The sequence below is a fragment of the Lithobates pipiens genome, unplaced genomic scaffold (genome assembly GCF_037356315.1).
Source record: "Lithobates pipiens isolate NorthernLeopardFrog02 unplaced genomic scaffold, aLitPip1_a1.2 Scaffold_18, whole genome shotgun sequence".
Classification (NCBI taxonomy): Eukaryota; Metazoa; Chordata; class Amphibia; order Anura; family Ranidae; genus Lithobates; species Lithobates pipiens.
Window position 1 is genome coordinate 631,851,617 of NW_027507758.1, and position 16,580 is coordinate 631,868,196.

The 16,580-nt window shown below is 49.1% G+C and overlaps 1 protein-coding gene across 3 annotated transcripts in view; it reads left to right on the forward strand.

Annotated features, from left to right (window-relative positions):
- LOC143989659 (uncharacterized) overlaps nt 1-16,580 on the forward strand; it is a 29,383-nt gene that overhangs the window by 667 nt on the left and 12,136 nt on the right. The window contains exons 2-7 of one of the 3 annotated variants that reach the window (XM_077489918.1): nt 1,567-1,692; nt 1,777-1,900; nt 2,017-2,114; nt 2,195-2,419; nt 2,492-2,698; nt 2,820-2,961. In XM_077489918.1, the coding sequence (XP_077346044.1) occupies nt 1,867-1,900; nt 2,017-2,114; nt 2,195-2,419; nt 2,492-2,698; nt 2,820-2,961 (706 nt within the window). In that variant the 5' untranslated portion in view covers nt 1,567-1,692; nt 1,777-1,866. Of the gene's footprint in view, nt 1-1,566; nt 1,901-2,016; nt 2,115-2,194; nt 2,420-2,491; nt 2,699-2,819; nt 2,962-16,580 lie in introns of all 3 variants that reach the window. The other 2 variants (XM_077489917.1, XM_077489919.1) reach the window with 2 other exon arrangements.

The window sequence follows — 16,580 nt, forward strand, 5'->3', positions numbered from 1 at the left end:
GCGGTATGAGAGGACTTATCTCACTGAGCTCCCACTGCCGATCTTTCTCATTTCCGCGGGCAAATTACTGTCACCATCGGCTCCTGGTTCCCCCCCACAGCTGCCTATGTCCCTGCAGAGCCCTCCGGCAGAACAGAGAGGAAGGAGAGGACCAAATCTCCAGCAAGGCGCCTCCTCGGCACTGCCACAAAAATCCTCACAAGGTGCTGAGAAACAGGACTACAGGTTCCTTACAGGAGTAACCAGGACAAGTCTGCAAAGCAGCCAGCTAAGAAACCAGCCAGGGAGGGACATGCTGCTTTATGTACACAAGATGTCCTCTCCATCCACTCTGCTCTCACACACTGCTGGGGGAGATGCACAGGACATGCAGGAGGACACAGGGTGAGTGGGGGATTGTATTACTGTGCTGAATTCTGCATCCCATGTCCTGCGTTCTGCACCCTGCATTATATGTCATACACCTTGCACCATCCTCCCCATGTCATGCATTCTTCACACAGCCCAACATGTCCTGCACTCTTCTTTTGCACCCCAAGTCCTGTGTTCTCCACCCCACAAATTACTCACTAATTACTTGCCTTGCCCCTGGCACCGATAGCCCAATATTCCCCTGAGAAAACTATCTCTGTTCTTTTTTAGCTGGCTCATAGATTCAAAGCAAATTTGTCAAGACCTGCCTTAAGTGACTTCCTCCCCTCCCCCTCATCTCCTTCATTATGTAAGTCATGCTGAGAAAATCTCCCATTGCCTGAGCAATATTCTCATTTGTCTCTGAGCTCCTTCTTACTATTTCTCATCCTGCCTGTTGGTTCCTTGGATTGATTTTCTGTTTAGTGATCTTGGCTTCATCTTTTGGATGCGCTCGTCTGTTGCTTGTCCTGACCTTTATCCTGATTCCTGGAACTCCTACTCATCTCTCCTCCATATCCTCTTACACAGCTTTTCTCCACACCTGCAGTGATCCTGGGGGGTGGAAACTTGGCACCAGCACTCAGAAAAATCCATCCCCACCATTAGGAGCTCTGGAGAAAATTGTCTGCTATTTACACTCCGTTCCTCCGCACGTCACCTGATCACATGAGAGCTTACTTTCACAGATTCCTGACAGATTTCTGTATGGTAAAGGTCAAAGTTCACTCTTCAGTTTAGGAGAGGTAGGACGAACCCAGGAACAATGATTGGTTTGCATGGAAGCCTCATATAGAGGACCCCTCGAATCACCCCATACAAATGTCCCTCCATCCAGAGTCAGCATGTCCTATGACATCACACTGACTTCAAAGCTCCTCCTACCAATGTTCCTCAATCTGGCTTTTTTATACTGATGCTCTTAGGATGTGGGCGGACCCTTGGAATCCTCACTAGCAAAGTGGGACTGTAGGTCCTGCATTGTATGTAATGACATCAGAATGCCTGCTACAAGCTTTTAACCTGCATAGTGTGGGGTCCAGTGTGGGTAAATTATACATCAGTCTGAAATGGAGCTTTAATAAACCAGAAACCTGAATGGTGAGGTGAGGAGAATTCTGGGAATATCATTTAAATTTTACTATTTGTGTTCAGATCTAACATTTTCCTCCTGTGAAGTCTGGAGATCATATGACCATCACATTGCCTCCACCTCCCTCCCCGATAGAATAGAGAAATGCAAAGAAGATTCCAGAAGTCACCAGAGACCTTCGAGGAGAGGTGAGCGGTGCTAGGAATTCTGGGACATTATCCAATAACAGACAAGGGATGTGTCTGGATGGTGACTATCATTGTGTGTGTCAGGTTCCTATAAGGTTTCAGGATGTTACTGTCTATTTCTCCATGGAGGAGTGGGAGTATTTAGAAGGACACAAGGACCTCTAAAAGGACATCATGATGGACAATCAGCCGCCCCTCACATCACTGGGTAAGAGGAGACTTTATTGTAAAGGAGAGAGCAGTACGGAGGCTCCACCTAGATCCCCCATCATCTGATAAACACATAGAAACAATGTATTCAGTCAGTGTGTGTATTTCCTGCAGATGGATCTAAGAATGGGAACCCACCAGAGAGATGTCCCCATCTTCTGTATTCCCAGGATTCCAAACAGGAAGGTCACATCATCCCTCACCATCATCAGGTAGATGAGGAACAATCACTGATAGTATCATTAGGATCTGTACATTATCTGCATTGATGTCATTTTTATTCTATATTCAGAGTGGAAACCATAGAGATTCTAAGGTTGAAGTTAAAGAGATAAAAGAGGAGGATGATGAGGATGGGGTGATGGAGGGGTCAGGGTCTCTAAAAGAACACAAAGATCTGTACCAGGACACCATGGTGGAGTCATGCAGCTACAGAAACCCACTTGAGAGATGTCCCCATCCTCTGTATTCCCAGGATTCCACACAGGAAGGTCACACCATCCCTCACCATCATCAGGTAGATGATTGACAATTATTGGTAGTTCTGTTTTATACACAGCATGTTTGTTACATAAATGATATATTGCAGAGTGGAAACCTGGGGGGTTATAATATTGATGTTAAAGAAGAGTATAAAGAGGAGGATGAGGAATATGGAGTGATGGAGGAGTTTTCAGAAGGACACAAGTATATGATGGAGCCACCTAATACCAGGAACCCACCAGAGAGATGTCCATGTCCTCTGTATTCCCGGGATTCTACACAGGAAGATCACGCCATCCCTCACTGTTACAAGGTTGGTGGGATGGAGCTCATAAAACACAGACTCGTGGAGACACTGTGGATTTTTTATGTGATGTCACAATAATAAAGCTTATATCTTACAGATGATATTCTCTCTCATTTTCTTGATTTAGAGTGGAGATCCAATCGATATAGAATTTGAGGTTAAAGCAGAAAAAGAAGAGACGTATGTGAGGGATGATCAGCAGTCTATGGAGGAGGATGGAATAACGGGGGCATTTATAGAGGAGGACACTCCTACAGAGATCAGCACAGGTGGGTCATTAACACTAAATACATTCCTCCACCCATGCTGCTCACTGATTGTTCCAGAGTAGGGCAGGGACTGGGTGATATCAGCCTGTAATCACCTGGTCACTTTCCTGAGCTGTGTTCCCTGTCCTGTATTCCTGTATTTCTCTTGGATAATCTTCCTTCTTTGTGCTGCAGACACAATTTATATATCTAGACTGGATTTATGGAGATTCTGGGGTTCAGCTGGCAGCAAAATGTTCATTTTCATCATAGACATTTCTCCCAGGATTACTTGCTCTGTTGTCTGCTGGCTGTGCCGGGTGGATGGATATATGTGTATAGTCTCAGATCCAAGTCACTTTTGTGCAGTCTCAGGAGATGGGAGGCAGCAGTGTGGGATCTCTGCAGCTTGTCTTATGTGAACATTTAAGCTTCCATTGATTACTGAATACCAATATTATGAGTCCTGATCCTTACACTATATAATTTATGTTGTACATTACATACTCCTGATGCCTGCACTATATACTCTATGTTTTACATTACATCATTCTGATACTATAAAATCCTAACTGTTGTATCCTATATAATAAGTTGTACATTACACAACCCTTACCTCTTTTACATCCATTTTCTACCAGCTGGATATTTATATCTGATGATTTGATTGGAGCACAGACTTAGAACATTTTCATAATAATGTGATCACATCCTCAATCTTTGGAACCTTAAACAGAAAGTGAAATTGAGGGAGGAGTCAATAACCCAATGATGGTGGTCTTCAGGATCAGTCCAGTCCTTCATCTTGGTTGTTCTCCCCCCATCCTCACTCTCTGACCTTTGGTGGGGCTCAGCCCCACTGTTATGCATGACTAAATCATGCACTAAATAAGGAAGTACAGGACTTCTTGATTTGAGAAGATAGCAATGATTGATAGAGGAGGTGAGGACACTTGTCCCATAATCCTCTCGTCACTGTCAAGCCTATAAAAGACCATTCTCTTTGTTTCCTCACTCTCTGACTAAGTTCCATGATTAAAAAAAAAGAACTGGTAGAAGATTCAGAGATGTTGTCATAATCGATTCTGAAAATTGTCAAATATTTTCAAAATTAATTAGTTGGTCAGTCGATTAATTGGCCTGCATACAGAATGCATTATTTCTTTACATATCAGAAAATACAGCTCAGTACACCATCCAAACATGTCAGTAAATGCCTGAGAACTTGAATGTGTGCGGAGCAATGCCTCATGGGACATGTAGTCCTGGGCAAGAGAAGGAAGCAAGTGATTCTAAAGGCAGAAGTTTTTATACCTTCCTATAGGGGAATGCTATACTATACTTTGTGGCTTCCTATAGGGGAACTCTATACTATACTTTGAAGCTTCCTATAGAGGAACTCTATACTATACTTTGTGGCTTCCTATAAGGGAACTCTATACTATACTTTGCAACTTCCTAAGTAGGGATGGCCGAACGGTTCCCCCAGTGGTCGTTTCGCGGCAAATTTCGGCTGTTTGCCGTCCGCCCGATCGGCGGACTATTGCCGCCGTTCGCCCGGCGGACTTCCATGTTTACTGTGTAAAAGAACTTTGACCTATGATGACACATCCATCATGGGGTACAGGACAGCCAATTGAGACATTACAGCACATGGACACTTGGACATTCCCCCTAACTTATAAATAGACCCGATCCGGCAGCCATTTTACATTCTTTCTTCTGTCACAATAGGGAGAGGTTGCTGTGTGGAGCAGGGAGAGACTGCAGTGACCCAAATCACTAGCTATTTGGTCCACAAAAGTTATTTTCAGGACTGGTATAGGTGTTAGGTGTAGTTCAGGATATAGGTTTGAGGCACTGCTGTGCTACTGATTTTTGCAGCAGCCTGTCTTTTGTCAGTGTAGAGAGAGGGACAGGACGCTGTGTGCTGCAGGGACAGTCAGTTTAATCATTAGCTGTTACTATTAGGTCCACAAAAGTGCTATTCAAGTTATTGTTCCAGCAGCCTGTGTTTTGTCAGTTTAAATAGGGACAGGCAGGAAGCTGTGTGTGAGGCAGTGAGGGACAGTCAGTTTAATCAGTAGCTGTTTCTATTAGGTCCACAAAGGTTCTTTTCAGGACTGGTATGGTAATAGGCTTGTACACGTATAATATTCTTTCTTCCAAATATAGAAAGAATATTATACTTGACTGCTGCCCTTCTGCTGCAGTAGTCCTTTATCAGTATAGGGACTGAGGTACAGTCTGCTAATCATTCATAACCTACTTGTTCCACAAAGGTCCTTATAAGGACTGGTAAGGTATAGGGTACTACAGTACATAGGGTTGAGTGAGGTACAGTCTGCTATTCCTTAAGGACTGGTATAGGTCCACAATTCATAGGGTTGAGGTGCACTACTGCTGACTGCTGCCCTATACTGCAGCAGTCCTTTTTTTTTTTTTTTGTATTTGGGCGGAAGGACCAAACCGGCCACAACATGTACAAAATCCAAACATTCACAGTGCAATATAAAGTAGCGACAATCTGAATACATGACATAGTACAACTGTAACACAGGTATCTCCTGATAGTAACATGTAACATCATGCCGTTTAGGTCCGACCAGGTCTCTCCCCCCCCCCTTTTTTTTTTCCTGTTGGTTGTAGAAGGATGTAAGAAAGCCCAGGAACTCCAACAGAGCCCTGAGGTGCCAAGGAAGGCAACGCTAGATAGAAAAACAGTGAATAGAAGAGGAAGTAGGAAGGGAGAGGTAAGTAAATGTCAGGCGGGGGACAGGAGGAAGGAGATTGGGGGGGGCGGGGCAGGGGAGGGGGGGTACCCACGAGCATGGGTGTCCAGTATACTCAGATTAGGTAAGCATTCGAACGAATGGTCACGATATCATCCACTTCACGGTGGGTGATCTAGGGGCATCCGTAGGGCCTGCCCCTCTTGTGAGAATTTAAATACATTCCAAAGCTGCCATGTCTTAGTATATACCTCCTGTCTGTGTTGGCTCGTCAGGACAAGGTCTTCCATCTTATTAACGTCTTCGACTTTCCTGACCCAAGTATTCAGAGTAGGCGGGAGCGGAGATTTCCAGGCAAGGGGAATGCATGCCTTTGCTGCATCTACCAAATGTCTGATCAAAGACTTCTTATACAAGCGTGTGGGTATGTCGTTAACATGAAGCAGGAAGAACGCCGGATCATCTAGGATCACATAATCAGTGAATCCCTGCACGATCCGACGGACCCCCTCCCAAAAACATCTAAGTCTAGGGCAGGACCAAAAAATATGCAACAGAGTCCCCGTCCCCTCCCGGCAGCGCCAGCATTCATCCGACACCGCCGGGAAAAATTTACGCAAAACTACCGGGGTCCTATACCATCTCGTGAGGAGTTTGTAATTCGTCTCCTGCACCTTAGTGCAGATTGACGATTTGTGCGTAAACAGCACAATTTTCTGCTTCTGTAGATCTGTGAATGTGCAATTCAGTTCCCTTTCCCATTTAATGAGACTCGGGAGCTGATAGCCTTCCGGCGGAACAGTAAGTATCGTATATGTTAAGGACAGAGTGTGAGCCACCAACCCCGTTCTGGAGCATAGATCTTCTATGGGTGTGGGAGAAGAAGACGCGGCCCTAGGCGGCGTTAGGGAGTCTAAAAAGTGTCGCAGTTGTGCTGTTCTCAAAAAGTCCAGGCGGTAAGAGCCAGTCGGGTCTGTCAGTTCTGCAGTCGTTCTCCAGCATCCCGCTACACTAAAATGTGAGGCTAGGTAACACCCCGAATCCCTCAGGGTTCGGAATGCTGCATCAGATGTGCCTGGGGGGAAACGTGGGTCGTCCAAAATCGGGCGGAGGGGCGAGATATCGGAAGACAGGGGGACCCAGGAGGCCAGACACGTGCAGACTACCACAGTATTGCCTATGAGTGGGTGGCGCTTGAGGGCCAGCGGCACATCATTGTAGCACCATGGAATGACATTCAGGAGTATCCTGCTCTGAGCTTGTTCCACCTGCGTCCACAGCTTCACCTTCCCATGACGACACCAGTCAATTAGTCTAACCAGCTGTGCTGCTTTTGTAGTACGTGTGCACGTCTGGCATCGCCAGACCCCCAGATCGCTTGGGTAGGGACAAAATCCTCCCCTGTAACCTAGACCTTTTCCCCGCCCACAGAAAGTTCAAAAATACTGACCGGATTTGTGCGAAGTAGGATAGAGGGATGTGGATTGGGAGGGCTTGAAGGAGGTAGAAAAATTTGGGAAGAATCATCATTTTCAGGATGTTACAGCGGCCAAACCAAGAATGGAGGCCGCTGTTCCATTTGCATAACAAAGCTCGCACTTTATGAAGCAAGGGTGGAAAGTTGAGCTGAAAAAGTTGAGATAGTTTCGGGGGTATAAGTGTGCCCAGGTATTTCAAGGCTACTGTCGTCCATTTCAGGTTGAAACGAGTTTGTAGATTAGTCAGCTGGGGAGCGGACATGCCTACTCCCATGGCCTCCGATTTACTAAAATTTATACGGAAGTTGGAGAGTTTGCCATAAATTTCAAATTCACTAAGTAGGGTAGGTAGTGATAAGGACGGATCAGCCAGAGTAAACAATAAGTCATCGGCGTAAGCCGAGACTTTGTATTGTGTATTCGCGACCCCGATCCCTACAATATCTGTGTTTCTCCTAATATGACAAAGGAAAGGCTCCAGGGTCAGGGCAAACAGCAAAGGGGAGAGAGGACACCCCTGCCTGGTCCCATTGGTAATCTCAAAGATGTCCGAGAGAACACCGTTGGCTCTCACCCCGGCCGTCAGATTGGAATACACCGCCGAAATTCAGCGCATCATCCTGTCCCGCAGTCCAATGTGCTCCAGCGTATAGAACATAAACTGCCAGTTCACTCGGTCGAACGCTTTTTCGGCGTCCGTCCCGAGGAATACGCACGGAATGCGTTCCTTATTCGCCACATGTAACAGATTCAGGACTTTAATAGTATTGTCCCTGGCTTCTCTGGTCGGTACGAAACCCACCTGGTCTAAGTGGATTAAGCTAGGTAAATGTCGTTGTAGTCTAGTGGCCAAAATTTTTGTGAAGAGTTTCAGGTCTGTATTTAGCAAGGAGATAGGGCGGTAGCTCCCACATTGCGCTGGATCCTTGCCTTCTTTCGGTATAACCGAAATCTGGGCCTGTACCGTTGACTTATGGAAGTGCGCTCCCGTGCTCAGAACATTAAAAAAATTTATCAAATGTGAACCCAAAGACGGGAGAAGGGTTTTATAGTATGTATTCGTGAGACCGTCTGGACCCGGAGCCTTTCCCGTCTTAGTGGTGCCTAGCGCCGACTGAAGTTCTATTAACGTAATTAGCTCCTCTGAGGCCGCGTACACACGCGCGGACTGTTCGCCCAACCTTGTCCGCTGAACAGTGTTTGGGCGGACAGTCCGCTCGTGTGTGGGGCTTCAGCGGACAGTTTCAGCGGACAGTTGGCCGAACAAGGTCTTACGGAAATTCCGAAAAAACTGTCCGCTGAAACAAGGTTTCAGCGGACTGTTCGCTCGTGTGTAGGCTTGTTCGGCCAACTAAGTCTCGCGCATGCTCAGAAAGGATTTCCACGTCGGAAGGTTGCATTGCAGTGTATAGGACGTCGTATTTTTCGTCCTGTCGTACGTGCCGTTCACGTCATCGCGCATGGTTTCAGCAAACTGTTCGTCCGTCGTGTGTGGCCATGTCCGTCCATGCTAAGTTTGAGCGGACTGTTCGCTCAAACTGTTGGGCCGCGTACACACGCGCGGACTGTTCGCCCAACCTTGTCCGCTGAACAGTGTTTGGGCGGACAGTCCGCTCGTGTGTGGGGCTTCAGCGGACAGTTTCAGCGGACAGTTGGCCGAACAAGGTCTTACGGAAATTCCGAAAAACTGTCCGCTGAAACAAGGTTTCAGCGGACTGTTCGCTCGTGTGTAGGCTTGTTCGGCCAACTAAGTCTCGCGCATGCTCAGAAAGGATTTCCACGTCGGAAGGTTGCATTGCAGTGTATAGGACGTCGTATTTTTCGTCCCGTCGTACGTGCCGTTCACGTCATCGCGCACGGTTTCAGCAAACTGTTCGTCCGTCGTGTGTGGCCATGTCCGTCCATGCTAAGTTTGAGCGGACTGTTCGCTCAAACTGTTGGACGGACAAAGTTGGGCCAACAGTCCGCGCGTGTGTACGCGGCCTTGGACGGACAAAGTTGGGCCAACAGTCCGCGCGTGTGTACGCGGCCTTAGTTCTCTATAACTTCGACCGGTAACGTGGGCATGAGGGAGGTGGCGATATACTGAGAGGTAGCATTTGGGGGCGGCGGGGACGTATGTAGATTATAAAGGGCGTCATAGAATGTTTTAAATTCTTGTGAAATTTGTTGCAGCAGGGAGATCTTCTGACCCCCCACAGAGGTGACGTATGGTATATAGGAGGCAAGTGTTTGTTCTTGTAGGTTACAAGCTAAGGTCCTCCCGCACTTATCTCCGGATTCGTACACTTTTTTCCGCCATATTTGGAGCATTGCCTTTGCCCTATAATGAAGCAGGTCAGGAATCTGCCTGCAAGCCACATCTAGCTCCCTACCTAAATGTACTGTGGGAGTGCGTTTATGACATACCTCCAGATTCTGCACCTTTAGCAACAACGCCGACAGTTGGGCCGACCTCTGCTTGTGGAGCCTAGCACCATGTTTAATAAGCACTCCACGGATCACCGCTTTGTGCGCTTCCCAGATCACTCCGGGGCTACTCTCTGAAGTCAAGTTAGTCTGGAAATAACAGTCTATTTCCCTATTTACGTCCGCGAGGATTTCTGGGTCCTGAAGAAGACTGTCATTCAGGCGCCAGGGTGGTCTCTGTGATTTATGAATGTCCGTAATAGTGTATCGCAGGGTAATCGGGGCATGATCTGACCAAGTTATTGAACCTATCGTAACATCTTTAACAGCATGTAAATGTCTATGGGGGATTAGGTAATAGTCTATACGCGAGTATGTATGGTGGGGTCTGGAATAAAAAGTGTAGTCCCTTTCCCCGGGATGAAAAAGTCTCCACGTATCAACCAGTTGTGCTGAATGTAAAGATGCAGAGATGCGTTTACGCATCTCTCGGGAGGTGGAATAAAGGCCCGTAGAGGTATCTTCCGTGGGAGTAAGGGGGGCATTAAGATCGCCCCCTATAATAAGCTGGCCCTCTGTGTATCTAGTAAGGTGCGATAGTCTAGTTTTGAGAAAGGCGTCTTGTCGGTCATTAGGGGAGTAGATATTCGCCAGGGTCACAACCGTCCCTCCCACCTTCCCCTTCAAAAATAAAAACCGCCCTTCCTTATCATATTGCACGTCCAACAACGTCCATGGCATTTTAGCTGAGATCAGAATGGATACTCCCCTTGACTTAGCCTCCGTGTACATGGAGTGATAAACCGTGTGGAAGAACCTATTTTTGAGGAGAGATAGAGAGTTAGCTCTAAAATGGGTCTCCTGTAAAAATACAATGTCCGCTTTCATGCATCTCATATCCTGTAGGAGCATCCTCCTCTTCTCCGGGATGTTCAATCCCTTTGAATTCAGGGATATTATTGTAAGATCAGCCATGCTCGTGGGTTCTGGGGGAGGGGGGGTGCGGGGGGGTGTAGGAGGCCGGGGCCCAGGGGAGGGAAAGTGGATGCGGAAAGGGGGAAAGTGATAGATAGGCCCTTAACGGGCCCGAAAAGGAGAAATAAGAACAAGAAGTAGAATTAGGGACGCAATCACAAGAGAGAATTGTGCAAAGAGACAACTAAATGTGCTGAATACAGCTAAAGCGCTCCCCAGTAAGATACCGGGATGCGGGCGCGTTCCTAAGTGGGGTAGTGGTTGGACAGGGCCGAGAAGTGTGGCCCCCGGTCCCACCCAACACCCACGGCAATCCGGCATATAACAACAACATACAACGGCAAAAACATCTGACCATATTTGTGGAACAGTATATAGCATATAAAGACGTGAAGAATATTCACAGGGAGAGGAAACATGTTAACATCAATGCCCAGCTCAACTATAAAAGGAAGAATAACCTGAGGGAAAGAAACAACACTAGACAATCATGTGGCTAACAGCATACCCTCTACATCACTCCCCAATAACAAACATGGTTGCTGGTCCCCCCAACTCCCTCAAACCATAATCAAACTCCTCCACAACCCGAAGGAGCACTCCCATCCCCCAGCACAGTGGAATCACCCCGGGCGTCCCGGGCCACAGGGTAAAACAGGCCCCCCTCGGGCAAAACACCCCCCTCCCCCCCCAGATGGAAAAAATGGTCACGTCCCTCTGTTCAAGGCAGTCCAGCACACAAGGCAGTATATAGTATATCCAATATGGGGCGCAGGTCAGGGCCTGCATCTACGAGTTGTCCGGGGAGACAATCCTCACGTGGCAAATAAGTCTCCGTCCGGCATCCCAGCGGTCAGGGGGGTGTGTAGGCCTAGCAGCAGGGGAGAGCATAAAACCCAAGAGCATGGTGTAATTCCTGTGGCCATCAACCCTCCTCCCCCCCGCCCTCAACAAAAGCAACTGCCATATCCATCCATTGCCAGGGTACACATCGTCCCGCTGCCATGTAGAGAGTATCATAGAAAAAAGACCCCCCACCGCATATCAATGTACCTCAGTCTTCCATAGGAAAGGAGACACAGCGGGGGTCCGGAGGGGACACAACGGGGCGGGGGGGGAGCACAAAAAATAAGGGAAAAAATCCGGGCTATGGAGGGCAAGAAAGTCACAAAACCGTTGGGGTACTGATAGAGGACAGTTGGGGGAGCCCAAAATAAGTCAGGGGTCAAGCAGCAAAACAAGGGAGCTACTCACGGTGTGGAGGTTCCTCCCGCTGGGCCAACCTAGGCCGCCGTCGGCTGCGCTGCAACCTGGGCTGTAACGGGCCTCTGTACGCTGAGGGACCAGATCTTCCAACCGGGTGAGGTAGCAGTTGTAGCCAGTCAGGGACAGGGATCTGTTCCGCCTCAAGGAACCTGAAGAGGCCGGGCAGGTCAGCTGGCGACTGCAGGGTGTACATGTTGCCTTCCCTCCAGAAAGTGACGGCAAGTGGGTATCCCCAACGATAGGTACATCCCTTCGCTTTTGCCAACTCCAGGACGGGGCGTAGTAGGGCCCTACGTTTCAGCGTGGCCCTGGAAAGATCCGGGAGAATGGAAATGGCAGCTCCGTTTAAGTCAACTTCTCCCTGCTCCCATGCTCTTCTCAGTATCTCGTCTTTCTGTGGGTATCGTAGCAGTTTGCATAGGACACCCCGCGGATGTTCCGGGTCAGCATTTCTAGGTCCCAGAGTCTGGTGAAGACGTTCCACTACCACAGCACCCGCGGGATCCTCCAAGAGAGTACAAAAAACTTCTTGCACAGCGGCCTCCATAGTTTCACCCTCGAGGGATTCGGGTACTCCTCGGAGCCGCAGATTGTTCCTGCGGCTCCTGTCTTCCACGTCTTCTAAGTGGAGCTGAAGTGCAATAGCTGTGTCACGATGTTGGTCTCGGGACCTTTCCAAGTTCGCCACTCGGTGCTCCAATGTGGAAAAGGAGGCCTCCCCCGCAGACACCCTTTCCGTCAAAGCGGACACATCTTCCCTCACCTCCTGGATATCTCTGCGGTGCGTCTCCTCGAGGCGTAAAATAAGCGCCTCAATGTCCGTTCTGGTGGGGAGGGCCTGTATCAAGGATCGGAGATCTTGTTCGACCTGATCCGACCCCCGGGAACTTCCTGGTACATCCATTGAAGCCGATGTTACAGGCGGAGTGTCCGCGGCTGGATGTCGATCCGCCGGGGTGTCCCGACTCTCAGGCCGCGCTTGAGGTGCTCCGCGTGGTGTGCCTCGTGGCGCCGCCAAGGCCGCACCTGTAGACCGTCTTTGCGTGGGGTTAAAGTAGCGTTGCATCTCCCCGGCGGGGGTCCCAGAGCGATCTCCCTTAGCAGCTGCCCTTGTCCTGCATCTTTCAGGTGATTGCATGCCGATTTAACAGTGGAACACCGTGGGTGGAAGACCGGGGCCGGGAGCTCACAGAAAATGCGACTTCACTCCGCCATGTCCAGGCCACGCCCCCCCTGCAGCAGTCCTTTATCAGTATAGGGACTGAGGTACAGTCTGCTAATCATTCACAACCTACTTGTTCCACAAAGGTCCTTTTAAGGACTGGTAAGGTATAGGATACTACAGTACATAGGGTTGAGTGAGGTACATTCTGCTATTCCTTAAGGACTGGTATAGGTCCACAATACATAGGGTTGAAGTGCACTACTGCTGACTGCTGCCCTATACTGCAGCAGTCCTTTATCAGTATAGGGACTGAGGTACAGTCTGCTAATCATTCACAACCTACTTGTTCCACAAAGGTCCTTATAAGGAGTGGTAAGGTATAGGGTACTACAGTACATAGGGTTGAGTGAGGTACAGTCTGCTATTCCTTAAGGATTGGTGTAGGTCCACAATACATAGGGTTGAGGTGCACTACTGCTGACTCCTGAACTATACTGCAGCAGTCCTTTATCAGTATAGGGACTGAGGTACAGTCTGCTAATCATTCACAACCTACTTGTTCCACAAAGGTCCTTATAAGGAGTGGTAAGGTATAGGGTACTACAGTACATAGGGTTGAGTGAGGTACAGTCTGCTATTCCTTAAGGACTGGTATAGGTCCACAATACATAGGGTTGAGGTGCACTACTGCTGACTGCTGCCCTATACTGCAGCAGTCCCTTATCAGTATAGGGACTGAGAGTTTTGTCACAGGGTCATTTAAAAAATGACAGGCAGAGGAAGAGGCAGGCCCTTCCGCAGGTGTGGTAGGGGTAGGGCAGGAGCAACAGGCTTGAACCAAAGTGGGAAGTTGCAGAAGGTGCGTTCAATTACTTTAAAGGACGCACCAGACTTGGTTGAGTAGCTCACTTAGCCTTACTCTTCTGCACCCTCCTCATCCTCTCGATCTGCACCCTTTTCTTCACTCTCTGCTATGTGCACCCCCAAAGACACTACCACCAGCAACACCACCACCACCACCACATACCTTCCGCTTGAGTCACAGGAATTATTTTCCGATCCATATCAAGACATTTCTGATGCGCTGCCACTCTTTGTATTGGATCAGGAAGAGGAGGTAGCAACAACCGCCACTCAGCAGTCTGACCACAGTACCCAGATCAGCCCAAGGAGGAGGTTGGTCCCCGCTGTTGCTGCCTACTCCGAGATCTCTACTTATAGCGGTGGGGAAGGTGATGGCAATGATGACGTGTCTAGTGATGTCACGTGGGTGCCCACAAGAGAGGAAGAGGAGGGGAGTTCAGAGGGAGATATGGACCAGCAGATAGGGAGGAGAAGCAGGAATAACTTACATTGCACAGGAGGGACAAAGCAGACTGCAAATGTATCAGGAGTGAGTCATCGACCATGTACGGTCACATCTGGCGCTCCCATGACACCGGCACATGGCTCCGCAGTGTGGGCTTTTTTTAACGTGTCCGCTGCTGACAATAGCGTTGCCATCTGCAATCTTTGCAGTCAACGCATTAGTCGCGGTAAGCCCAACACTCACCTAGGGACGACCGTCTTAAGAAGGCACATGAGCAGCCATCACCGAGCCCAGTGGGAGCAACGGAACACACAAAGCCACACTCCAGGCTCTCACCGTCCAGCCTCGTCTTCTACTTCTCCTTCTCCTCTCTCCTCACAATTGTCCTCCACTCCACCTTCCATCACGCCAAGCTCACGTTTTTCTGCAAAAAGGCAGGCTTCTGTGGGCCTAATGTTCGAGCGTAAAAAAATGATGACGCCGGATAACCCTCTTGCCCAACGGTTGACGGCTGGCTTGTCAGAACTGATAGCCCGCCAACTACTGCCATATAAACTGGTGGACTCGAAGGCCTTTCGAAAATTTGTGGACATTGGAACACCACAATGGAAGGTCCCAGGAAGGAAGTATTTCTCAGAGAAGGGCATCCCAGGGCTATATGGCCATGTTCAGCGGCAAGTGAATGTATCTCTGGCACACAGTGTCGGTGCCAAGATACACCTTACCACAGACACGTGGTCTAGCAAACATGGGCAGGGAAGGTATATCACTTTTACTGCCCACTGGGTGAACCTTCTGACGGCCGTCAAGCATGTAACCCGTGGCACCCGTGTAGATTTGGTTTTACCGCCACGGATTGCATGCAGGCCTGGCTCTTCTTCTCCTCCTCCTCCTACTCCATCCTCCTCCCTCTCCTCCTCGGCCGACTCCTCCTTTTCCGCTGCTAGCGTCTCTTCCGCTGCACCGCCCAAGCTCCCCAGAACCTATTCGACATGCCAGGTGAGACGTTGCCATGCCACGCCGCGTCTGTTGTGCCTGGAAGCCAAGAGCCACACTGGCCCGACACTCCTTTCAACTTTGCGTTCACAGGCAGATCAGTGGCTAACACCGCTCAATTTGACAGTTGGTAAAGTGGTGTGTGACAACGGTGCCAATCTGCTTAGCGCATTGAAACAGAGCAAAATTACGCACGTGCCATGCATGGCACACGTCTTAAACTTGGTCGTGCAGCGATTCCTTGTCAAAAACCCTGGGGTCCAGGACATCTTGTGGCAGGCAAGGAAAATCTCGGCCCATTTCAGAAGATCTTACACGGCCATGGCTCGCCTTGCTGACATTCAGCGGCGACACAATCTGCCGGTTAGATGTCTTATTTGCGATTGCCCGACGCAATGCAACTCAACCTTCTATATGCTTGATAGGCTGCTCCAGCAGAAATGTGCAGTTAATGTCTACCTGTATGAACTCTGTGGCAGAACAGGTTCTGGGGAGCTGCGTTTTTCTCACCGTGCCAATGGCTGCTCATGCGTGACGCATGCAGACTTCTGCGGCCATTTGAGGAGATCACCAAACTGGTTAGTCGCAGCCATGGCGCCATCAGTGACATGGTACCTTATGCCTTCTTTATGGAGCGTGCATTGCGTCGTGTGATTGATCAAGCTGTGGAGGAGCAGGAGCGGGAAGATGAGGAAGTCGCAATGCTGGATGAATTCCCAGGGGGGGCTACTCTATCTGAGACAAGTGAACAACAGGAGTCTGAAGAGGAGTCAGAGGAGGATGGTGCCGGGGTGGATGAGGAGGAGCAAGAAGAGCATGCTTTAAACCTTTCTGGGATCCCTGTTGTGCATGGATGGGGAGAGGAGAATGAAGAGGACAATATTATCCTGGATGATGAGCAGGAGCCAGGCCACCACGCCGCTTCCAGCTTAGTGTAAATGGGGGCCTTCATGCTCCAGTGTTTTAAGAGGGACCCCCATATAAAAAGCATAAGGGTCAAGGACCAGTACTGGGTGGCAACGTACTTAGACCCCTGGTACAAACACAAAATGGTGGAAATGTTACCGCCGTCACAGAGGGCTGTCAGAATGGAGCACTTCCAGGCCTTGCTTCGAGAAATGCTGCATTCTGCTTTTGTGTGCGCTGGCAGAGAGCAATTCCCACTCCCAGAGAAGCAGTTGCGGGTACCAATCCAAAAGCGCCTGCAAGAAGAGGCCGGTTTGAAGATGTGTTGGTGACTTCGGATATGAGGTCATTCTTTCAGTCGACCCATCGACAGGTGTCATCCGGATCCAGCATCAGGGAATGCC